Source organism: Vipera ursinii, assembly GCF_947247035.1.
Source record: "Vipera ursinii genome assembly, chromosome: 4".
NCBI classification, from domain to species: Eukaryota; Metazoa; Chordata; class Lepidosauria; order Squamata; family Viperidae; genus Vipera; species Vipera ursinii.
In genome coordinates, this window is record NC_139514.1 from 21,222,270 (window position 1) to 21,248,233 (window position 25,964).

General features: G+C 43.5%; 1 protein-coding gene across 3 annotated transcripts in view; it reads right to left on the reverse strand.

Moving 5' to 3' along the window:
* Positions 1–25,964, reverse strand: part of SPATA13 (spermatogenesis associated 13) — a 106,460-nt gene that overhangs the window by 26,185 nt on the left and 54,311 nt on the right. For all 3 annotated transcript variants that reach the window (XM_083362218.1, XM_083362217.1, XM_083362219.1), the window contains 2 exons: positions 10,626–10,982; positions 2,455–2,599 (listed from right to left, as the gene is read on the reverse strand). In XM_083362218.1, coding sequence (XP_083218344.1) covers positions 2,455–2,599; positions 10,626–10,982 — 502 coding nt within the window. The remainder of the gene's footprint in view (positions 1–2,454; positions 2,600–10,625; positions 10,983–25,964) is intronic.

A 25,964-nucleotide genomic window follows, 5' to 3' on the forward strand; every position in this document is an offset into this window, starting at 1 on the left:
CAGGAAATAACTCTCTTGATGGCCAAGCTACTTGAAGCACTACAGTACCTTTCTGAGGCTTGCAAATAAGCTGCCCGATAAGCTGTTTAAATGTCTCCTCAAAGTCCACAATTGACTACTGAGTTGCCAGAAGTATCAAAGCATTAGTGCTATAGCTTTTCATTCCCAGTAAACAAATCCATCCAATCTACAAATTAGCTCTTTGCATTTTTCAGAAATACTGCACATGGAAAGAGAGTGCATTTGCTAACTCTTCTCCCCAAAACAGAGTAACATGCACACAAAGTGTTTGCATCTATACATTCAGGCATGGGAATCCATGTACATGAGTATGCACATGTGTGAAGACCACAATCTATCCAACATAAGAAAACAAAAAGGAAACTGACTGCCTCTAGAACAGACATGTCAAACACAAGGCCCGGGGGCTGGATCCGGCCCGCGAAGTGGTTTCATGCGGCCCGCGAAGCCATCCTGGAAACAGTGAGGGAACGGCCCCCACTGCCTTGGCCCTGGCCCAGAAACCCTCCTTCTGCCAGAGACCCTCAGATCTGTCCCACTCCTGCCCAGGCCCCCATAGGCACCCTTGATGCGAATGATGTAGAGCTGGCCACGCCCACCCAGCAGGCCATACACACTCTAGCCATGCCCACCCAGTAGGCCACACCCACCCAGGCCACACCCACCCGGCCCCCTGAGGGCAACCGCAATGCTGATGCAGCCCTCAATGAAATTGAGTTTGACACCCCTGCTCTAGAACATATCGAACAAAGCGGATACCCATGCAACTTTATCCAAAATGTCTGACCGCTCAATGCCTTATAGCATAACCAACACATACTATGAAAAAGAACACTAACATACATCAAAAACATTTCAGAAAGTGCCAACAGACTTGTTATAACTACATGGCATCACTGTGGCACAGAAACCAACTAAAATTCTCCAGGACATCTCTAGTAAGCCAAAAGACACAACTCCAAGAAGAAAAATCAGGAGTCATCTACAACATTCAGTGTAAGGACTGTAACAGCCACAACGTAGGAAAGACAGTCAGAAGACTAGCAGAGCACATGCATGAATACCAATTACCAGTCAGAAGATGGAAAGCTCCTTAATTTTACAACACATGGACAGAATCAACCATATTTTTTAAATAGGAAACTGTGACCATCCTAGACTAAGCTAAATCCAGAAACACTAGGAATTCCTGGAATTCCTTGGCACTCAGGCATATCAGCTACTAATAGACAAAGAGGTAGAACAATTTATAAATTAACATTCAAAAGAGACAATAAAAAGCGAAGGAGGAAACAAAGACCAGAACACATCTTCTCCAGCAGCCAATGCCCAGAATAAGCAGGGATTAGCACTAGACAAACAATCCAGCAAATAATACCCTAATCCAGGAACTACCAAGGAGAAAAATCACACAACCGCCAAAATTGGTAAGACAAACTACTGAATAAGAGCTCGGTGGTACTAAGTCTAGTTGGGTAATGAAATGTCTGCAAGCAAACAGACAGCACTGAGGTCACCAGACAAGCCATCAACTAGCAGCTGAAAACCAGAATAAGAAACCAGGAACATACAATCAGAGTGATTGTATGGTGTTATTGCTCTAAAACAGATTATTGTCCTGACTGCTTATTTCCAGCAGGACAAAAACAACAACAATGTAATAAGGAAACTGGTGGGTTGGGAAGACCAGACTAAAGCACACCAATTTTGCATGCCCGCTGAAATATAACCTGATTTTAGCAAGGAAGTTGCCAAAGCAATATTGTAGCAATCCTTTCTATTTTTTGAGCACTAATGTTATCATAATACATATGCTATAACGCAGACATGTCAAACTCGTGATGTCACGTGACGTTCCACAACGTATCGGAGCTTTTTCGCCATTGCCGGCAATGGGGTGGGCGTGGTTTCCTGATGACGCGTCTGGCCCGCGGGCCGGCAGTTTGACCCCCCTGCTATAACGTATACATATGGGCGTACACATGCCCACATAAAGATGTAGGTTCAAGATGTATCAACATGCACATGTAGGGCACACCCCCACTCCCACACATGGATGTAACCTGATACATTTTTTTATATCTTTTAACTTATAATTCCCTTAAAAACACAACATAGTTTAAGAAAATGTGGTGGCATCTATAAAAAGAATACAAATCTCCAGTCTAAAATACTACACACGTAGCATATGTGACTCTATTCTATTTTTAAAATATTTATTTTCTTGATAAAAGACGAAAGAGCCTTGCAATTAAGCAAACACACAAACATTAAAATACCACAAACTTCTAAAACTGTGATTCTGAGGGTACAGGGGACAAAAAATCCAAACTGAAAATACATTTGAAGAAGACAATTATTTCTAAGAGGGATAGAGTAAAACTTTTGAATATTCTTACTTTATTTACTTTCTTCATCCCAAATGAAACTCACCATTGGATGCTCTCATGTGACGCTTACACCCAACTTTATCCAGGCCAATGGGAGTGCTTTGAGAAAAGGTGAAGGGGCGGTATCTGGCTGAGACAGCTTTGTAGGGGGGAACCTGATGTGCTGGTACCGGGGGCCGTGCCACAGGCTAAAAAGGAAAAAAAAAATTATTACAGCCGTGCAGGAAATAATATTTATTTGCTTGTTTTTGAAACAAGCATAAAAGAACCTCTTGCTATAAATTAGCATTAGGCTTCCATGTTATTCTCAAGATTGATAATCTTATTTTACCCGCTAATTAATTCTCCAAATACAAAAAGAGATAAAATCTGCAGAATATCCTATCCAAAGTTAAAGGTCCGGGGTGTGTGTGTGTGTGTGGGGGGGGGGGAAGGATAGCAAGAAATTTAAAAACAGCCCTGGAAATAACAAGTCTGCTTGATAACCCCTGGAGGCAGGATTTGCATACTCTGGGTCCCTTTGTCTTTGGGAGGCGTGCTTCTCTGTCAACGTTCTTCACTGCTGGAATACAGGGAGTCCTCGACTTACAACAGTTCATTTAGTGACCACTTGAAGTTACAACGGCACTGAAAAACAGTGTCCGATAACCAATTTTCACCCTTACGACTGTTGCAGCATCCCCATGGTCACGTGATTTACATTCAGATGTTTGAACACTGGTTCATATTTATGACGGTCGCAGTGTCCCACGATCATGTGATCACTTTTTGCAACCTTCTGGACAAGTAAAGTCAATGGGGAAGCCAGATCCACTTAACAACCCTGTTACTAGCTTAAGAACTGCAGTGATTCACACGGGGCAAGAAACGCCATATAAGGGGACAAAGCTCACTTAACAAATTTCTCTTAGCAACATAAATTTTGGGCTCAGTTGTGGTCAAAGACTACCTATAGCATTTTCTCTAAAATTCCTATGGCCCATTTATTATGATTTTTTAAACTCTCTTTGCATGCCTCCTTGAGCTACTTATGATTAGGTGGCTTTATAAACGTATTATTAATAACACTACTAGTCATTTTCAGGGACAATTGAACAAGTAATGTAAAATTGGAGAAGAGAGGTAATATACCGTATATACTTGAGTATAAGCCGACTCGAGTATAAGCCGAGACCCCCAATTTCACCCCCAAAAACTGGAAAAAGTTATTGACTCGAGTATAAGCCGATCCGCCGTTCTGCAAGCCTCTGCCGCCAGCAGAGGCTCGATCCGCCATTTTGCAAGCCTGAATACACAGGAATACCCTGTGTAGCCGCGGCTCGTCGGCAGGTCTCCGTTCCTCCTGCCGACCTTTGGGGAGGTTTGGGCGCCTCCCCAAACCTCCCCAAACCTCGGCAGGTCTCCGTTCCTCCTGCCGACCTTTGGGGAGGTTTGGGCGCCTCCCCAAACCTCCCCAAACCTCGGCAGGTCTCCGTTCCTCCGCGCAGACCTGCCGACCTTTGGGGAGGTTTGGGCGCCTCCCCAAACCTCGGCAGGTCTCCGTTCCTCCTGCCGACCTTTGGGGAGGTTTGGGCGCCTCCCCAAACCTCCCCAAACCTCTGCAGGTCTCCGTTCCTCCGCGCAGACCTGCCGACCTTTGGGGAGGTTTGGGCGCCTCCCCAAACCTCGGCAGGTCTCCGTTCCTCCGCGCAGACCTGCCGACCTTTGGGGAGGTTTGGGCGCCTCCCCAAACCTCGGCAGGTCTCCGTTCCTCCTGCCGACCTTTGGGGAGGTTTGGGCGCCTCCCCAAACCTCCCCAAACCTCTGCAGGTCTCCGTTCCTCCGCGCAGACCTGCCGACCTTTGGGGAGGTTTGGGCGCCTCCCCAAACCTCCCCAAACCTCGGCAGGTCTCCGTTCCTGTTTGGGGAGGTTTGGGCGCCTCCCCAAACCTCCCCAAACCTCGGCAGGTCTCCGTTCCTCCGCGCAGACCTGCCGACCTTTGGGGAGGTTTGGGCGCCTCCCCAAACGTCCCCAAACCTCGGCAGGTCTCCGTTCCTGTTTGGGGAGGTTTGGGCGCCTCCCCAAACCTCCCCAAACCTCGGCAGGTCTCCGTTCCTCCGCGCAGACCTGCCGAGGTTTGGGGAGGTTTGGGGAGGCGCCCAAACCTCCCCAAAGGTCGGCAGGAAGAACGGAGACCTGCCGAGGTTTGGGGAGGTTTGGGGAGGCGCCCAAACCTCCCCAAAGGTCGGCAGGTCTGCGCGGAGGAACGGAGACCTGCCGAGGTTTGGGGAGGTTTGGGGAGGCGCCCAAACCTCCCCAAACAGGAACGGAGACCTGCCGAGGTTTGGGGAGGTTTGGGGAGGCGCCCAAACCTCCCCAAACGTCGGCAGGTCTGCGCGGAGGAACGGAGACCTGCCGAGGTTTGGGGAGGTTTGGGGAGGCGCCCAAACCTCCCCAAACAGGAACGGAGACCTGCCGAGGTTTGGGGAGGTTTGGGGAGGCGCCCAAACCTCCCCAAACAGGAACGGAGACCTGGGGAGGTTTGGGGAAGCGCCCAAACCTTCCCAAACGTCGGCAGGTCTGCGCGGAGGAACGGAGACCTGCCGAGGTTTGGGGAGGCGCCCAAACCTCCCCAAAGGTCGGCAGGAGGAACGGAGACCTGCCGAGGTTTGGGGAGGTTTGGGGAGGCGCCCAAACCTCCCCAAAGGTCGGCAGGAGGAACGGAGACCTGCCGAGGTTTGGGGAGGTTTGGGGAGGCGCCCAAACCTCCCCAAAGGTCGGCAGGAGGAACGGAGACCTGCCGAGGTTTGGGGAGGTTTGGGGAGGCGCCCAAACCTCCCCAAACGTCGGCAGGTCTGCGCGGAGGAACGGAGACCTGCCGAGGTTTGGGGAGACGCCCAAACCTCCCCAAACGTCGGCAAGTCTCCGTTCCTCCGCGCCCTGCCTGCCTGCTTCTTTCCGCTGCGGAAAGAAGCAGGCAGGCAAGGCGCGGAGTTTGGGGAGGTGCGCGCGCACCTCCCCAAACCTCCCCAAACTTCGGCAGGTCTCGGACGGCGGTGGCTTGGGAGAGGTGCGGGCGATCCCGGAAGCACCAAAGCCTCGGCCGCGCACAAGTCCTCGGTAAGTTTTTTTTGTTGACTGGAGTATAAGCCGAAGTGGAATTTTTCAGCCCAAAAAGTGGGCTGAAAAATTCGGCTTATACTCAAGTATATACGGTATAAGAACATCCGGGAAAAAAGATCTTGCAGTCTAACTGAAATATTGAACAAACATATTTTGCTGCAACATACTGTTCCTCTGCTATCACTGTTTCTACTGTGAGGTGAATATAATTGCTTGCATTCAAGGGTGTCATTCATGCAGACGTGGAAAATATCAGAGGATTTGGGAAAAGTCTAAAGCTTGCAGATATTCAGAATATATTTATTGAAAAAATTAAATCCAACAATATATGCTACCTGACTTCTTGGAACTAAGTGAAAGCATAAGAAAGAGAAATAAAGTGAAATAAAACAAAGGATTATATAGCTTGCTGAAGCATTAAGCAAAAGCAAAAGAACTTCCAATTTTTTTTGCATGGCCCATCTATTATTTAGCATTTTAATATGTTTGTATTAAAACACATGCACATATTCTATCAATTAGAGTTGGCCGGCTACAATAAATTCAAATAATAAATAATTTCATATTCTAAAGAACCATTGAATTAAATGTTGACTAAGTTTAGGGGGGAGAATAAGAAGCGCAATTTTTCTTTTCTAGCTGAAATTAGCGTATAGTTTAAACAATGAACAACTGACATATATGAAGTGTGCACATTAATTTTTGACGGAGTTCATCTAATGATGTATCAAGACTCTTAGAAGTTGATGTAATCAAGTAAATATAGCAAAACTAAATGAAATGAAATGCAAACTTAGAAAACCCAAGTTACTATGGAGATACTAGTTACTCTAAAGTTACAGTCTCCATAATCACCAGAGTAGTTTTCATTTGCAGTCAAAATGTACAAACACACTAACCCAGAAACATATTAACTCTCATTAGTATTATTATATTCTAGGATAAAGTAAAGGTAAAGGTTCCCCCGCACATGCGTGCTAGTCGTTTCCGACTCTAGGGGCCAGTGCTCATCTCTGTTTCAAAGCCGAAGAGCCAGCGCTTGTCCGAGGACGTCTCCGTGGTCATGTGGCCGGCATGACTAGACGCCAAAGGCGCACGGAACGCCGTTACCTTCCCACCGTAGTGGTCCCTATTTTTCTACTTGCATTTTTACGTGCTTTCGAACTGCTGGGTTGGCATAAGCTGGGACGAGTAACAGGTGCTCACTCTGTTACGCGGCACTCGGGATTCGACCCGCCAAACTGCCAACCTTCTGATCCACAAGCTCAGCGTCCTAACCCACTGAGCCACTGCATCCCTATATTCTAGGATAAGCTCGGGTAAATATAGCTTCCAATAAGCTCCCAAAAGTCACTAAAATAAATAACAGGGAAAATTTCAGACCCACTACTGAAAGGGTTCTTTTACGGAAGCGGGAATGCCATGTTATTAAGATAGCAGGAAGCAAAGAAGCAACCCACGTGGCTCATTTTATGCTTATGACAAGGGGTTCTGCAGGGAGGGTCAAAAAAAAAAGGCAAGATGGCAGCTGCAACCGTACAGCTGAATCTTCGCCCTTACTCATCACTGGGGCTTTGATCGTGGGTCACAAGTACCATCTTCGCTTTTCTTGATCCTTCCTACATAGGAAGGCCCTGGTTTATGATTTGGCTGAAACCATGAATCAGGGATAGAGCATTTGATTTTCATGACCTACTTTTTTCTGGTCCTGTTCACAAATCCAACACAACAAATATTTTTTAAAGCAATTTTTAATTCATGTTTTCATACAAATGTCTACCTTGCTCCGCGAGCTGCATTGGTTACCAGTTGTCTTCCGGGTGAGGTTCAAGGTCTTAGTGATGGTTTTTAAGTCCTTACATGGCATGGGTCCGGAATACCTCGGGGACCACCTGCTGCCGGCGTCGACTCCCCTCCGCCCTGTGCGTTCCCACAGAGAGGGTCTCCTCAGGGTGCCTCCGGTCAGAGAATGCAGGCTGGTGGCCCCCAGGGGGAGGGCCTTCTCTGTGGGCGCTCCGGCTTTGTGGAATCAGCTGCCGGTTGAGCTCCAGATGGCACCGGATCTCCGCTCCTTCCGGCGCGGGTTAAAGACCCATTTATTTGAACAAGCTGGCCTGGCCTGATGGAGAGTTACTTAGGGTTTTAATATTTATATACATTTTCTATTGTTTTTACTGTGGGCAATAATTTAATTCTTTTTTAACTTTTGTATTTTTGTAGTTTTATGATATGCCCTGTTCACCGCCCTGAGTCCTTCGGGAGAAGGGCGGTATAAAAATTTAATAAAACCTAAAAAACCTAAACCTACCTCTAAGCTTCTTCTTCTGCAAAAATAAAATATCCCTTTTCATTTTTGCTTCTTAGCTCTTTTTAACTAATTTGGTCTTAATGAAGAGGAAGTGAGCACTTTTCACATTTCAATTCTAAAGCTCTGACAACCTCTCTGTCAGGTTCTCACAGCCTTTCAAGTAGCTCTTTTGTCTGGAAAGGCTTAATATTCACTGAAACTGAAATGCTTCCTTCTTCTAAATTAAATTGTCAAGCAAATGAAAGTAGTATTAATAAGGGATTTTGTTTTGCTTTCTGGCATTCTACTAGTTTACACTCTAGATTGATTTTTTTAAAAAGAGCTGATTAAGAAAAAAGAAATACAACTTAAACATCCTGGTATTTTTGTGCATTTCCCCTCATTCTTTGGATACAGCTGATTTCCTTTTTCTTAAAATAATATGACCTCTACGAAAAACTTCAAAATGTGTTTTGATCCATCATCTTTACAGTACTTCATCTCTTCCAGTTAAACTAGAAACTAGATCAGGGGTGTCAAACTCAATTTCATTGAGGGCCGGATCAGCATTGCGGTTGCCCTCAGGGGGCCGGGTGGGTATGGCCAGGGTGGGTGTGGCCTACTGGGTGGGCATGGCTAGAGTGTGTATGGCTTACTGGGTGGGCGTGGCCAGCTCTACATCGTTCGCATCAAGGGTGCCTATGGGGGCCTGGGCAGGAGTGGGACAGATCTGAGGGTCTCTGGGCCAGGGCCAAGGCAGTGGGGGCCATTCCCTCACTGTTTCCAGGATGGCTTCGTGGGCCACATGAAACCACTTTGCGGGCCGGATCCGGCCCCCGGGCCTTGTGTTTGACATGTCTGAACTAGATGGTTCACTAATAAAACCCTCTACGTCCCATTTTCCTTATGGGTCCGATACAAGCACAAGGAGTTTACAATGTTTTCTAGACATTTGTTTGCAAGCATTTCAGCTTTTTATTAACACTGGCAGTAAGATAGTATTTACTTCAAGCCTACATCCAGTAAATATGCAACAGAACAGCAAACTTTTACTGGAGAAGAGAGCCTGGGATAATAGAGTATGTGGGAGGCAGGAGGGTGAATCATACATGCATGGGAAAACTGTCCATCTTGTTGAAATTGTAAGAAAAGTAACAATATAATGAAACAATATTTGTGATGTTTCCACAATGGGAAGTTTAAAAAATAATAGCCTAGTTTTCCCCCCAATAAATGAATAAATACTGCAGTGACTGTTACATTGTTAATACAAAATTTGAATTCTGAGTGAATGAAATGACAATAGATGTATCTTGTTCAGAAAAATTCTTTCCCCTTTTTTTGGTTATGTCTGCAAAATTCTTTTTTTGGTTACAATGTGCCATCACACAAGCAACATTTAAAGGTGGGCTGGATGTCTAAAAATATAAACATATACTTTAAAAAAACCCTGCAAGTTAAAAATAAGAATGAAGTCAATATTGTTCATATTCATTTCTTTATAACTTGTGTTTCATATAACTGAGCCAAGGGCTATGTTTGGACTATTGCTATAGCCAACTATGTTTTAATTGTGAACATGCCTAGATGCTTTTCCTTGTGAATAGCCCAGCTGCAAATCACCTGACTGATGGTTTAATCCAGGGCTGAGGAATTCTGGGAGTTGAAGTCCACAAGTCAAAAAAGGGCCAGGTTTGAAGACCCCTGGTTTAATCTACCAGCAAGAATTAAGAGCGTTACTGTATTTCTGTCTTTTTTTCTCCATATGTGTCATTGATATAGCACAACAACCTATAAACGAATTGCAGATGGGTATCTTATAGTTATGCAATGTGAGGTTGCAGGCAGATACACTGTTGTTTATAACATTCCTTCTTGGAATTGTAACACAATAATGTATAGTTTCCAATATTATAACTTGATTTGTATCTTCATTTTGTTTTTGTTTTTTTAAAATCAATAGGCCCTTCATATTTCTATGTTATTTATTACTTATACTTTCATAATCAAAAGGTCAACTTTAGATGAATGACTGCAACAAGCTAGTGCCACAAATTAGGGTCATGATATATCAGATTATTGTGACTTTCTTAAAAGGATTTTATAATGATTGGTTGCCTGCTTTGTTTTTTCTTCTGAAATAAAAGTTGGATAATGAAAAATAAAAGAATAGACATAAGTAGCATCACAAAGCAATTCTTGCTTAATACATAGAGGAATATATAACTACCCCTCTAGATGGTCATATTATATACATGATAACAAGATCTTTGATTTTCAATAATTATGTTAAAATACCAATGAAATAATAACATTTATTATGTTTTTAAACTTTTTTAATTATGAAGATAGATCATATTCTAACTATCTAGGCCAGATTCATGAATCATCATGAATCATGGAGGGTCTCTTGTAAATCTGCATTAAACTGGTTATATAAATGCTCCAACTGGTATTCATAATTGTCTTAATACTCTGAAATATCATGTTACTTTTCTTATAATGCAACATTATCAGTACTGTTTTATTACAGAATGAAGAAGTGCATAGTAAAAGAGAGCTATCTTAAAACCTCAAATAGAATAATCAACATTCAGGGAGGGGGGAGTTAATATACTATTGTGTACAATTATAGAGCAAGGATTATCTATATAAAAGTATTAATTAATCAGATAGCATGCTTTTAGAAGAATAATTATGTGGTGATGATTTGGAAGAAGCAGAAAGAAGGAATAGGAGTGTCCACTACGTTGAAAGTTACAGGGAAGAAAAGAAGGATGATCTTTTGATTGAGTTTTTTCAGTGAGTGAATTTTATTTCTTACTTGTGCAAGGAGAGCAGTTATTTCTTCTGTTTGATTATTCTCATAGTAACTGACTGCACCAATGAGAGAGATGGGTCGTCTTCTGAGGGCTTTTGGGTTGGCTACTGCACAAGTTCCTGATTTAACAGGGGGAGGCTTGATCTCACTGTCATTCTCCAAAGAGTCCATTTCCTGGGAATCCATAGCAACAGAATCTTCTGGAATGGAAAAACTTCTAATTGCCAATTGGCCATAATCTGAGAGGGGCCGAGGCCGGGATCTTTTTCCAGAACCCCATCTTCTGGTTGGGACTTTTTGAGCATCTGTTTTTTCTTCATCTTGGAATGGAAACTTCTTCCAGTGATCGTCAGTAACAACCTTTTTTTCAAAGGTGAACAAGTCAAATAAACCAAATATACTTTAAAATCATATAAGGATTTAAGCTGTTCTAAATAGGGTCTATATACCATGCAATTTCCATTTCCGTTTATTTAATTTAACAAAATTTATGTGGCCACCCAATTTCTTCTCAGTGACTCCAGGTGGCTCACAAGGATAAAAACCCAATATAAAAAAAACCCAATAAAAAAACAATAACCCCCACCCCTGGCAACAAAAGTAAAATAAGCCATTTGATGAGATTATACATATACAATCAACCATATTTGATAGCAAATGTGAGACTGTGGTAAAATATTAACAGAAAAAAGCCAATGGCCAATTCATAGACATTTTTCTTGTTAGGAAATTTTACCAAAATATAAGCAGTTTTTTTATTTAAAAAAGGAGATATTTATCCAGTAGTTTCTAGCATCATGTGACCAAAGCATAAAATAATGTTTTCAGATCTGTGATTATAATTATAATTATAATTCTTACAAAGACCAGGTTGACTGTGGAAGTATAACTGATGCAGTCAAAGGTGTCCTCAAGAGACTCATGAAAGAGAATTGATGGCATATGTATTAAGACATGGCTTATGGATTTCCATCATATGTTAACATGTACTTCGGGAAACTACATAATTTAGTTATTTGTGTGATGACATTATAACGTGTTTTGTTGCAAAATGCAATGGTTATACAGTATCTCCAACCGTTTGCTCTTAACTGGGGGACATTAATATTGAATAATGGGGAGGTTATGGGTCATTGTATGACATGAAATATACGGCTATGATGATTTGAAATTAAAATGAGGACCCAGATTGTTGGGGGCAATAAGCTGACTTTGTAATAATGCCGCTTGGGGCCCCCCCGAAAGCCCTAATAAGCAGGCATATACATAGAATGAAGGCTATTGCTAAGCACATTTGATTTGTGCTTAGATTGTAAGCCGCCCTGAGTCTTCGGAGAAGGGCGGGATATAAATGGGATTAAAATAAAATAAATAAAAATAAATTACTTTGGAAAAAAGCCAAGATACATTAATGACTTGCTATCTCATTTTCCTTTTGTTATCAACACTTGTTATCAAAAGTGAACCTTATGCTTCACTCTGCAACCTTCTTGCTAAGTTGTGAGTTTCATGAAACACAGACATTTAATTAAGAGGACACATCTATATAGATTGTTAAATTCATTTCTTAGCTATTTTTCCAATTAATTTGCAGAAGATATTAGGTTTATTCACCATGATAACTCATTTTCTTTTATCCATGTTGCCTGAGCAAGCCAGAAAGGGCTGGTTCGTAAATCATGGTTTATGAAACTTAACTCTTGATTTACACAATATGCTTAATGGAAAATGAACAGATCATCCCTATCCACCCCTGCCATACATACACATTGTGTCTCAGTGCAGTCTGTGAAACTAGAAACTATCTTTATATTGGCAGATGATTTTGAAACCTTATCTGATGGGAATGAATAGAAACAATTAACTCAAAAAGATTCTAATATCTATACTTAAAAGAACATGCCTTCCTTTGAACAAAATCTACAGTACTCTTCCTTAACCCAATATCCTCCAGATGCGTTGAATTTCTATTCTGACAATTCTCCAGCTGGCCTAGGCCCATGCCATCTGGAATATCATGGTAACTAACATAGCTAGAAGCATCTGGCTAGAGAAAACTGGCTTGAAGCAAAGCTATAGAAGAGTCTCAATAGCTTGGTTGTCAGAAACCATTTATATCACATTCATAAATGTATGTTTAAAACATTATCCCCCCCATGGATTCTGCCATCTCCAGAGGAAGGAGGAGCGCATGTGGATTCAGCCTGCCTTAGGTTATTTCAAAGACCAAGGGAAACCTTTTGAACTGGGGGAACAAAGGGGAGGGTTAGGGAAGAGGGCATCTGGCCTGTGTCTCCATTTGAATCTGTAAAGGAAGAAGGCAATAACCATAAAGATTCGAAGTTCCCTTTTTCCCACGAAAGGGATGACACGAAGTAAAATGATGGGGGGCTGACCAAATGGGGTTGAGGGAAGTGGGGTTGAACAGGGAACTCTTTATAAAGTTTCAATCTGTAAAACAATACCAAGTCCTGTCTTGTATTTCCACAACCAAGCATGTCCTAGTAAAAATTCCTTTTGGACTAGAACTGACTCCAAGAGTTTTTTGTTTTCCAAAGACGTGGATCGGGGTGGGTCCTGACATTGGTAATACTTTCGAAAGGCCAAATGTCACTAACAATGGGGCAAAGTGACTACTTACATAATTATAGTTACTCCTTACTTGAAATAGGCAGCCAGTTGTCATCAAAATGAAGAGATGAGAAGAGAAAAAGAAACTACTATACTGTCAACTGATCCATTGATCTGAGTTTTGCTTATAACTAACTGAAACAAAAGATGTTTCAGCAACATTTGGACTATGAAAGTAGGGACCCTACCAGTGGTCCAAAGTATCTTTTCCAATCTAATACCTTCCAAGTATTATGGGGCCACAACTCCCATAATTCACTGGCTAGCATGCCTGGGAATGGCCATTCCAGTCCTTTGGAAGGACTCAGGCTGCAGCAGATGATAAACATTCCAATCAGAAAATACCAAATTTTGGTAATCATCTATACTTCCCACTCACTCGCTAATTTCACCCTCTGCTAGGATTTCAAGACATAATGCAACGTATTATTAAAAATAACATCCAGTTTAGAATATATATTTTCAAGTCCTAAAGATATGAAATTGTTATGGATAAAGCAAAATATCGCAAAGGCTGTAATTTTAAGCCCCATAACTGAGGAAAAGACTGTACTGAGCAGTCTTACTTCCAAATACTTTACACAGCCCTAACTGTACACTTTATACTGCCCTAACTTCCACCTGCTTATTAAGAAACAACTCCCTGCATGAGCCTTACCTCAGGCAAACAAGTCAGCAATAGACCTGTGTAAGCCACCTGATGAATGTTTAATTGAACATGCATCCCCCTATATTCAGAGTTACTCTTGAATACATCTGCATAAGACTGCAGTCACGACATCAACTTCTCTGTGTTCGAACGATTAACCCCTTCCTTTATTGTACATCCTTGTTAGGTAGTACAGTATTAAGAACTTAAACGTAACTCTTCCGTGGTCTACTCCCACTCTCCCAACAGTTGGCAGCAATTCATATTACAAAACAGCCACAAGTAACATTCAGAACTTTTCTTTTTCTAAATGTGTTATCTGATTGAAAACAGCAATAACACCGCTGAAGTTAAAAATAGTTATACCAGTTCACACCAGTTAAACACTTGAAATTATGCACCGGACAAGGGCAAGCAAATCAGAAAGAAAACATTTCCTGAGAGCATACCTTAGCATTGGACACAGGCACTGGAGACCCACATAGACAGTGAGACATTAAAATGTTGGTTAAAGTCATCCTTCTGTAATTTTCATTTCATTTTAAAATGAGCTGAGTAAAAAAAAAGTACAACTCCTAACACAACTCGCAGACTTAATATGGTCATCTCCATGACCTTGTACCTTTAAACTAGAGAAGGACACGTCACATGTCCTCTTTTATGTGCTAATCCATTATTGCCCTAGTAGTGTAAGCAATAAAACCTGGCGAACAATTGGAAAGATTACAACCAGCTACATTCTGCCCAAATTCTAATAAAAGTACAGCTTGTTCTGCATTCTCTAAGCAGAAGTCTGTTTATTAAGTTCCTTTAAATATTTTATTTCATTTAAGTTACTAACAGTGCATTATTACCATTTCAAAAAGAGTTAGATCTAAAATTTAATATATTCTATTCAGAATAACAGAACAGCAGAGTTGGAAGAGACATTGGAGGTCTCATAGTCCAACCCACTGCTCAGGCAGGAAACCCTATACCATTTCAGACAAATCCGTATTCAATCCATACTGAATAATGTTTCTGTTTATGTGTCACTTCTGCCTTCCAACTACGTTGGAAGTGCAGTTCCCAGAATCTCCACAGTGGCTGGAAACCTTAGTTGTTAAAACCTGTTTCCGTTGTTATAGCCCCTCTGTAAAGCACATTTGGAGAATCCATGGTATATAGGTGCATGTACACATAGACCATAAAATATAGTGCATTGTCAGGGAATGGAGGGGTCAACTGTCTCAACCTTTCTTACCTTCACTATGCATTTTCAGACTGTGATTAAGCAGTTCCCGTTCCCAAACTGCTCCCATCCTTTAGGCATTCCAAAAAGGTATTAAAACTTGATTTTGCTGGCTGGCTTGGGGGGGGACACTCACTGCTGAAAGTGGTTGATGGGATAAGAAGACCTCCTCCCCATGCTGTCTGTCTCTTAGTCCTGGTGTTTTGTTTTTAACCGTTTAAAATTTTTAATTTGCATGACTTTAATATTTTAATTATTTTTCTATTTGTCTTTTCATAATCTGTAAGTCACTCAGAGTCACCTTATAGGGGAAATGGGTGACATAAAAATGTAATTAATAATAAAATAAATTACACCCTGGCATCATATAAACTGGCAACTGATCAGCTTTCCATTTGTTAAGTTTTTTTTAACATCCAAAATAGAAGAATAAAATTACCTATGTATCTTACTTTCACCAAATTCTCTGCAGCTATTGAGAATAGACAGTCACAAAATATGATATCACTTCCAATCTATAACCTAAATAATTTATTAATTGTCATTAAAAACAGCTAAGTTAATAGCTGATTAAAGAAACATGAATTTGTAGATATAGCAAAATATTTTGATATTTAACTGCAGCTCAACTTCGTATTAAAAAATTTAAAAGATTCTGTTTCCAGTAAGCCCAACAAATCAATTATCAGTACCTTGCACAAATCAACAGCCATATGTCAAATTTTAATGCAAACTTATTAAACAGTGTCATTTGGCCTTTATGTTCACAAGTTTTTGAAACCCAGTTCATTGAGCTTCAAATTCAGAAAGTTGTTTCCAAGGTATCAAAACTTAATCCTTTCCCATTTTTAGGGGGTTTTACAAATATGAGATGGACCAACTTGAGCCAAATTAAAAGCGTTTCAAGGTTCTCTTCCAGGAAATAACCCTTATTTTCTTCAGGTGACCACGGCTAATATACTCAAGATCTTATGTGCTGCCATAATCTTTGGAGATGATTTTTTTTAAAAAAGCAACTCTTGGAAATATGAGAAAACCCATCAATATTTTTCATAGCTTACCGTAAACTCTGTTTGTTAGTCAGTTTCCAAGTAACACTCAGACTAATGAATAGCCTGCATCTGGCTTCACGTTTCTTGTTAGGAATAGGGCTTCTGCATCTCCTGTCATTTCAATGGGTTCCATCATTTGGGTTAGATCTTTCATAGTTCCCTTCTTGTTTCATTCCTCTGCACATTTCATCATTTTTTCTTGACTGATGATTGTGCCAAGGAATGCAAAGTTCTTAGCATTCAAAGTGGAAAAGGGACAAGAACACTGCTATAATTAAAAATCCAAATAGATTTTTCCCCTTTTCTCTGATTACTCCTCTAGTCTCCTGATACTGAAAAAGAATGATCAAATTAATGGCTTTAATGTTTCATTTTTACTTGATGGAAACAAAGAATTCATAGAAAGATTTGTAATCTGTAATGCAGCAATGACCTTGCCTCCCATACTCCAGATGGCTTGAAGTATTTGCAACATGAATAGGGATTTGTTATCTGTTCCTAACAAAATGCTTCTAAGACAACTGGCAAATGAGTTCATATTAGCCACGTAAATCTTCATTTACTTATTTCTCCAAAGCTACTTTTATTCTTACCAATCTAAATTGTAAAATCTCAAGAATATATTAAGGAATATAATCCCTTATCTTAAAATCCATGGGAAACAGCTATGTGCACGTGTAGTTTTTACCTGATTTTTTTAAAAATGTATTTGTATAAATTAAAAACATAATAAACATGAATATCAACTACCAACTAGTGTAATTCTCAGAATTCCTAACCAGTTTAAGCAACTAGCTAAAAATTGCCGCTTTATTATATCTTTAGGAGGGAAACACAATCATGGCCTATCTTAACGAGTCCAAAACTAAGGCAGTCAATTTCTTTTAGGTTAATTTTGTGACCGAGTTTTGTGATAATCACTGTAATTATATTACAATTATTACAGTTAATCTTGAATGCTTAGTAAAAGTTGAAATCCCAACAGTTGGAAAACACAAGGTTGAGTTTTAGATTTTGGATGTTCTTGGTAATCACAGTTCCTGAAAGATACATTCAGAAAAATAGTCTCCTGAAAGTTGGAATGGGGTAGGGGAAAACAGTGATAGGTTTACTATAATTGTTTTTGAAACCAAATAGCAAATTAAAACAATCCAATCTGATTTTCCATACTCCCAAAATGGACAGAGTCAGTTTGGTCTAGTGGTTAAGACACCAGGCTAGAAAGCCAGAGATGGTGAGTTCTAGTACCACCTTAGCTATGAAAGCCAGCTGGGTGACTCTGGGCCACTGGCTCCCTCCCAGCCCCAACTCGCCTTACAGGGTTGTTGCTATGGGGAAAGTCAGAAGAGGAAAATATGTTGGATATGTTATGACTACCTTGACCTATTTGTAAAAATAACCAAGAAGGATACAAATAAATAAATAGATATGGAGGTTAACTTTATATATACAATCCTGTTTAGGTATGCATATTTCTGCTGTAGGGATATTCACATGGAAAAGGACCGATAGGGAATAAAAAGAGGTGTTTTGCCGTAAATGTGATTTTGATTTTTCTTCCTGCAGAAATATACTCTCCAAGCACAATTTATGAACAGTGTTATATAATGGACTGCAATCCTGCACATTCAGCAGGTAAAGCAAGATCCAGAGCAGATGCTGGAAAGAAAGTAGCATAGGCTTTGTTTATCGTTGGCATTTCTTAAAGTCAGCCTTCTTCAATCTGGCAATTATAATTCTATTACTCCGAGTGTAGTACAATGGCTGGGAATTATGGGAACAAGCAGTCCCAAGGTTCTAGGAACCTCTGTCTTAGGATATTCAGTATTCTAGTCATATCCATAGCATGCACACCACTCTCAGGAGCAGACATGCTATTGTTGCTTGTTTTCAGAAATGGTTCACAGAAAATACAGTATATTTGATCCAACATCAGTGCATTGAGCACAGAGACATTCAGGAAGACTAGAAAGTTAAGCTGGTTTCTTCCATGCTACAATCTGCAACTTTAAAATACCATATTATAAACACAGATTATTATTAGATTATGCATGTGTGTGTATTTCAAGGCAAGGTAAGGCAGCAAAATATCTAACACTCTTTTGTCCTATTTTCCCCCCCAACATCTAACTGGCTTCACATCTAAGGCAGGACTAGGACTCAGTCTCCTAGTTTCCAAGGAAGCACTTTAACCACTACACCAAACTGGGTCTCAGTTTCTCAGATGAAACATTATAGTCACCAAGAGACAAAGCTGATTCAAAGCCACAAAAAAATAAAAAGAGTTGAGTGAGTGATAATTAGGTTTATTATCTACATTTAAACGGTGTGAAATCTAGATGATGCAACTGTACCTTGTGAAGTCAGCTCTACTGCTCTTCTTCTGCAACAGCTGAGTGAGGGAAACTAAGCTGGCTTCTGCATCCTTGTTGTGGATAATGATTAATGCATTTGCTCAGTTGTTAATAAAGGTCACAGGCTTCATTACAGATCTAATTATGTTGTAGTGCCTGAATGAATCTTGCCTGCCATCGCTTAACTATATTTTTCTATAAATTAAACTTCACTATGAAGTTTATTAATCATGAACCTGGGTTATCAAATCACCATCTGCTGGGGGGGCGGCGGCAGAATGTTGAAAACAGCATTGTAACACCAGCCCTGCTCCTTTTTTACATGTATCATAAGATGGCATGGTCCCTAAATAGGGAGGCGCTGGCAGCAAAACCCTGTTTTTGTCATTCATCATTAGCATTTGGCAAGCCACAAACAAGCCAGCATGCTGCAGCAGTAATATTGGCTTACTGTACAATTGTTATAAGGAATCAACATGTATAGATGTTGTTTTATTCATTTATTAGTAGATTTTTATTCCATCTTTATTATTGAGTTACTTTATAAATAACTCAAAGCAGCAAACAGTCCCAATGTTCCTTCTTCCTCCTATTTCTCCCACAAACAATGACCTTGTGAGGTGTATTGGACTCAGAGAGAATGAGTGGCCCATTGTTGCCCAGCCAGTTCTTTATGCCTAAAACGGGACTAGAATGTACAGTCTCCTGGTTTCTAGATCACCTGTAATTATTTACAGCTAATATTTTTTTTAATCCCATTTATATCCCGCCCTTCTCCGAAGACTCAGGGCGGCTTACAATCTAAGCACAAATTAATGTGCTTAGCAATAGCCTTCATTCTATGTATATGCCTGCTTATTAGGGCTCTCAGCCCCCCCCCCCAAGCGGCATTATTACAAAGTCAGCTTATTGTCCCCAACAATCTGGGTCCTCATTTTACCTACCTCAGAAGGATGGAAGGCTGAGTCAACCTTGAGCCTGGTGGGACTCGAACCTGCACTAATTGCAGGCAGCTGGTGTTACTTAAGGAGGCATTAGCCCACTGCTCCACCAAGGCTCCTTATTATATATCGATTTGTTTTTTTTTAATGTATTTTTCACTTAAAAAACATTTTCTATGTGTTTTCTTCCTGACAATGCATGTATTTTTTTTTAAACATTTGTAGGGGTTTTCTTCCATTTCTCTGCATTCTTTTAAAAGCAATAAAATACTAACTTTAAAAAAGACAAATTGTTTTAAGGATGAAAGATGGGAATTAAGTTATATTTCCATTAACATTACTTGTAATGAAAAAGTTACTATAACTCAGTAACTTACAAACTGAGCTCTAGTTTTTCAATTAGGATACATATCTGACATATACTGTAATATTATTGATATGCATTATCAGGAGTATGCACTTATTTTTATCAATATTTCAGAGTTGCTTTTTGGCCTAGAATGGGCCTTCAGAGCAGTTGTAATTTGTAAACTTAAAACAACATATACACATAGCAAAATATACAGTGGAAAAATATATTTTTTTCTGAGAAATAATGTTAATGTAGTTAAATTCACTTGAAAGCCATGCCTGGGACATCAGTAACTAAAGAAAAAAGAAAGATCCAGCCAAGATCATCAGGATTGAAGCTATCAGATCATACCTGCAAAACTCCAGTCAGCCGCCAGAGGAGAGGAGAGTTAGATCTTTGTGTATCTCTCTGCTGCAATCTCATTATTGCCTGGAGTTTGGTAGTCCAGATCTAAAAGCTCCAATCAAATGCTCAAACACTGAACTGATATACAGGCAGTCCTCAACACAATTGGGACCACCATTTCTTGCAATATACTCAAAGACATAATGACAGCTGTCACAGGCCGCTTTTTCGCGGCCGCACTGACAGCTGTCAAAAGACCACGCAGGCGCAGCCGCTCTCGCGGCCTACAAATACACGCGGCCGTTTGACAGCTGTCAAACGGCGCGCATGCGCACTTCAATCCGAACTGTCAAACTCGCGGCAAGCCCTCGGCGGCCGCCGCAAGCTGTCAAAGTTGGCGCATGCGCAGTAGCGGCGGCGAGCTGTCAAAATGCCGGCCGCGCGCGCCAAAACCAGCTGACGGGATCCCCTGCCTAGCTATCTAGCTAGCGTTGTCTCTAGGGAGATTCTGCCCTAACAGCTGACCAATTGGCCCCCTGTTCTTGGCGGGAAAACGCGCCCAGCTGATTCGCTGTCCCGTTTGACAGCCGCCTATATAAGGCATGTTCGCCCCTGTTCTGTTGTCCGGGCTGACTAAATAAATTAGTTGAACGAAGACGTGTCTCCCTCGTCCTTCCTGCCGCTAATCCACCTGGCGACGAGGATGGGATCCCGGTACTAGCTGAAGTCACAGCCTTGGAAGTCGCTGTCCGGTCAACGCTGAAGTCACTAGCTAAGTCACCGACCGGACAAGCTGAACATCCAGGTGCCATAAGTACCGCGGACCCAGCATGGCAAACCTAGGACATGTGAGGGAGTTCGATGTCCGGCACCCAGAAGGATGGGAGTCGCATTGGGGCCAGGTTGAGGGGTACCTCCTCGTAAACAAAATCACGGAGGACCGCCACAAGGCCGCCGCGCTCCTGTGCCTCAGCGGGCTGGCAGTTTACGACATCGCTGTCGGCCTCTGCAGCCCGGACCCAGTCGCCACCATTCCGTACGCTGAGCTCACTGACCGCCTCAGCAAACATTTCATGCCAAGGCGGTCGGAGCTGTATTGGCGACTCTACTTCGCCCGACGGAAGCAGCAACCAGGTGAAACCTCCACCGCCTTCATCGCGGCCGTCAGACACGCCGCCCGCAAGTGCCATTTTCCCGACCTGGAGGACCGAATTCGCGATCAGGTCATTGCCGGTCTCCAAAACGCGCGTCTGCAGAGGAAGCTCGTGGCAAGGCCCACAATGGACCTCGCAGAGCTCACCCTAGAAATAATGGCGTACGAAGACAGCCACCGCGATGAGGCAGAGGCGTTCGGAGAAGGCTCGGGCACCACCGTCCATCAAGCCCGGGAGCTTGACCAAGGACCCTCGGAGCCTAACTCCGGGGTCGATGCAATCCTCTCCCGTTTCAACCGGATGGTCGCCGGCCGGGAAAGGAACCGCAACCAGGACCGACAGACAGCCCCCAACGCGAAGAAAACACTGACCAACGCCGAGTCGAAGTGTGCAAGCTGCGGCGGAAGCCATGCCAGAGCTACCTGCAGGTTTAGGAACGCGAAGTGCCACGGCTGTGGCAAAACCGGCCACATCCGATCAGCCTGTCGCAGCCTAAACCGGGAGACCCTCCATGACCTTGATGAGATCCCCGCAGGTAGGACCGCCCCTCCCCGCCTTTCCCCGGGGGTTGTAGAGTCCGTATGCTCCCTAACAAAAGCTCCCGCTAACAACATCCCCAGAGCCAAAGTTAGAACGTGGGTGAAAATACAAGGAATCCCCTGTGAAATGGAGGTCGATTCAGGATCCTCCGTTTCCATCCTGTCAGGGGACACCCTCCAGAAAATAGCCAACAGAACAAATCACCGCATCCCCATTCAACCCTCCAGGGTCTTGCTGGCAGATTTTCAAGGGGCGCAGATAGATTTAAAGGGACAGGCCGTCCTGAAAGTCGAATTTAAAAAATTCTCAGGCCACTTAACAGCCCAAATAACAAGGCAACCAAGAACTAGCTTAATAGGATTAGATTGGTTTGAGGCATTAGGCATTCGCCTCGAAGGGACAAACCGCATCCAAACCAATTCTCTAGAAAATATCTGCAAAAAATTTGCGGATGTGTTTGACGGCTCACTGGGCAAATACAACGGCCCCCCCATCGACCTCAAGTTCAAACCGGAGGTCGGACCAATTAGAATTAAAGCCAGGAAAGTTCCCTTCGCCCTAAAACCAAAAATAGACAGGGAATTAGACCGCTTGCTGAAGCTAGGAGTCCTAGAACCCACTGACAGCGGGACTTGGGAAACCCCCATAGTGACACCTGTCAAACCCAATGGTGAAGTGAGAATCTGCGCAGACTATAAAGCGACCCTCAACCGCGCACTCAATCCCCACGCATACCCAGTCCCATCAGTTAGAGATGTTCTTTCAGAAATTGGGTCAGGCTCCATCTTTGCCAAATTAGACCTGGCACATGCCTTCCTGCAGCTCCCTGTAACCAGGGAAACCGCAGAAGCCCAAACCATAGTAACGCACAGAGGGGCATTCAAAGTGAACCGCCTCCAATTTGGCATCTCCGTGGCACCTGGAATATTCCAGGAAGTCATGGAACGAACTCTCAAGGGCATCCCTGGAGTCTGCCCGTATTTTGATGACATCCTCATCGCGGGCGACTCCACCCACTCACTAGCAACCAGGCTGCACGAAGTCCTCTCAAGGTTCCGCGCAGCTGGCTTAAAATTAAAACGGGAAAAGTGCTCAATCGGAGTACCCTCCGCAGAGTTCTTGGGGTACAAAATAGACGGCAAAGGCATTCACCCCACCAATGCAAAAATACAAGCAATACAAGCCGCACCCCCCCCAAAAATAAAACGGAGCTCCAGGCATTCCTAGGGCTCCTAAACTTTTACCATTCATTTTTGCCCGGAAAAGCCACAATAGCAGAACCACTCCATAGGCTCCTGGACAAAGGGGCTCCCTGGCAGTGGACCCCACTTCATAACGACAGTTTTAAACAGCTAAAACAATTACTCTCCAGCGATACAACCATATCGCACTACAACGAAACCAAACCACTGTGCATCGCCTGCGATGCTTCACCCTATGGCATCGGGGCAGTCCTCAGCCACTCCCTCAACGACGGCACGCAAGCCCCAATCGCATACTACTCTAGGACACTTTCAAAAACCGAGCGCAACTACGCGCAAATAGATAAGGAAGCCCTGGCTATAGTAGCTGGAATTAAGAAATTCCACGATTACCTCTATGGCAGACCTTTTACAATCTATACAGATCAGAAACCTCTCCTAGGCATATTCACATGGGACCGCCAAACCCCGCAAATTTTATCCCCGCGAATGCTTCGCTGGACGACATTCCTATCCGCTTACTCTTATCAACTAATCTACAAGCCTGGAAAGGAAATGTCCCATGCAGACGGCCTCAGCAGGCTCCCACTGCCTCAAATAGACCCTGACCCAGCCCCAGCCGGCCAAGTCCTGGCCATTCAAGAACTCACGGAATGCCCAGTAACAGCAAAAGACATCGCACACGCCACAACCAGGGACCCCACCCTCAGCAGGGTACTCTCATGGGTCACATCAGGATGGCAATCAACCTGCCCCTGCACCCCCATCCAACCATATTTTGCAAAACGACACGAACTTTCAACACATCTAGGCTGCATCCTCTGGGGATGCAGAGTAATAGTCCCTTCATGCCACAGGGCCAGGGTTCTCCAAACACTACATGAAGGTCACCCTGGCATTTCAAAAATGAAGGCCCTGGCACGCAGTTATGTCTGGTGGCCATCTTTAGACAGGGACATCGAGCAGCATGTGGCCGGCTGCTATCTCTGCCAGCAAACCAGACCCTCCCCTCCACACGCCCCAGTTCACAAATGGGAAATCACTTCCAATCCTTGGTCCCGCATCCACCTCGATTATGCAGGACCATTCCAGGGACAAACCTTTTTAATCATTGTAGATAGTTACTCTAAATGGCTGGAGGTTCTCCCGGTTTCAAGCACCACATCAGAGGCCACCATTCAAGCATTAAGGGGAGTTTTTGCCACCCACGGTCTTCCAGATGTCATAATTACTGACAATGGGCCTCAATTTACCTCCCGTGACTTCCAGATCTTCACGAGGAGGAACTGTATTAGACACGCAACATCGGCCCCGTTCCACCCGTCCAGTAATGGCCTCGCAGAGGTCATGGTGAAGACCACCAAGGACTCTCTGCGCAGAATGATCGTCGGAAACTGGCACCGCCGACTCGCCCGCTTCCTCCTCGCACACCACACCACTCCCGTGTCCACCACCGGAAAATCTCCGGCAGAACTGAGATGGGGTCGCCGACTGGTCACTCGACTAGACAGACTGCACCCAGACAGGCCAGCGGCCGAAAAAACCAACACCCTGCCACACAAAACATTCACTAAAGGACAAAATGTCTGGGCCCGAAATTATGGGGGAAGGGATAAATGGACCCAGGGGGTGGTTCTCGATCAAACCGGGCCCCTGTCATACACCATCAACGTGGGCAAGGGACTCACGTGTAGGAGGCATGCAGACCAGCTTCGCCCCCGGTCACCCCCCAACACCACCACGCCAGAAGCAGCGGCTGAAAATCCCGAACCCCCCAGCGCCGACCACCAGGAAGATACCCCTTGCCATACAGACTCACCGCCCATTCCCCCCGTAGAAGCCCCCGAACCCATAGAAGAACCTGCACCTCGCAGATCTACGCGTCAGAAGAGGCCGCCAGCATACTTGTCGGATTTCGAATGGGCCGGAAGTTCGCCAAACAGTTCCAACACCAGTTAGAAGTTTACTCAAAGTTATGAGTTCAGTTCAAGGGGGGGGGAAAGGGGTGCAATATACTCAAAGACATAATGACAGCTGTCACAGGCCGCTTTTTCGCGGCCGCACTGACAGCTGTCAAAAGACCACGCAGGCGCAGCCGCTCTCGCGGCCTACAAATACACGCGGCCGTTTGACAGCTGTCAAACGGCGCGCATGCGCACTTCAATCCGAACTGTCAAACCCGCGGCAAGCCCTCGGCAGCCGCCGCAAGCTGTCAAAGTTGGCGCATGCGCAGTAGCGGCGGCGAGCTGTCAAAACGCCGGCCGCGCGCACGCCAAAACCAGCTGACGGGATCCCCTGCCTAGCTATCTAGCTAGCGTTGTCTCTAGGGAGATTCTGCCCTAACAGCTGACCAATTGGCCCCCTGTTCTTGGCGGGAAAACGCGCCCAGCTGATTCGCTGTCCCGTTTGACAGCCGCCTATATAAGGCATGTTCGCCCCTGTTCTGTTGTCCGGGCTGACTAAATAAATTAGTTGAACGAAGACGTGTCTCCCTCGTCCTTCCTGCCGCTAATCCATTTCTGTTGCTAAAATGGTTGTGTGTTGCACATATTTTATGACTTGGTGGAGCAGTGGGCTAATGCCTCCTTAAGTGACACCAGCTGCCTGCAATTAGTGCAGGTTCGCATCCCACCAGGCTCAAGGTTGACTCAGCCTTCCATCCTTCCGAGGTAGGTAAAATGAGGAGCCAGATTGTTGGGGGCAATTAAGCTGACTTTGTAATAATGCCGCTTGGGTGTGTGTGAAAGCCCTAATAAGCAGGCATATAACATAGAATGAAGGCTACTGCTAAGCTTGTAAGCCACCCTGAGTCTTCGGAGAAGGGCGGGATATAAATGGAATTAAAATAAAATAATAAAAAAAAAACTTTTGCCACAACTGTTAAGCAAATC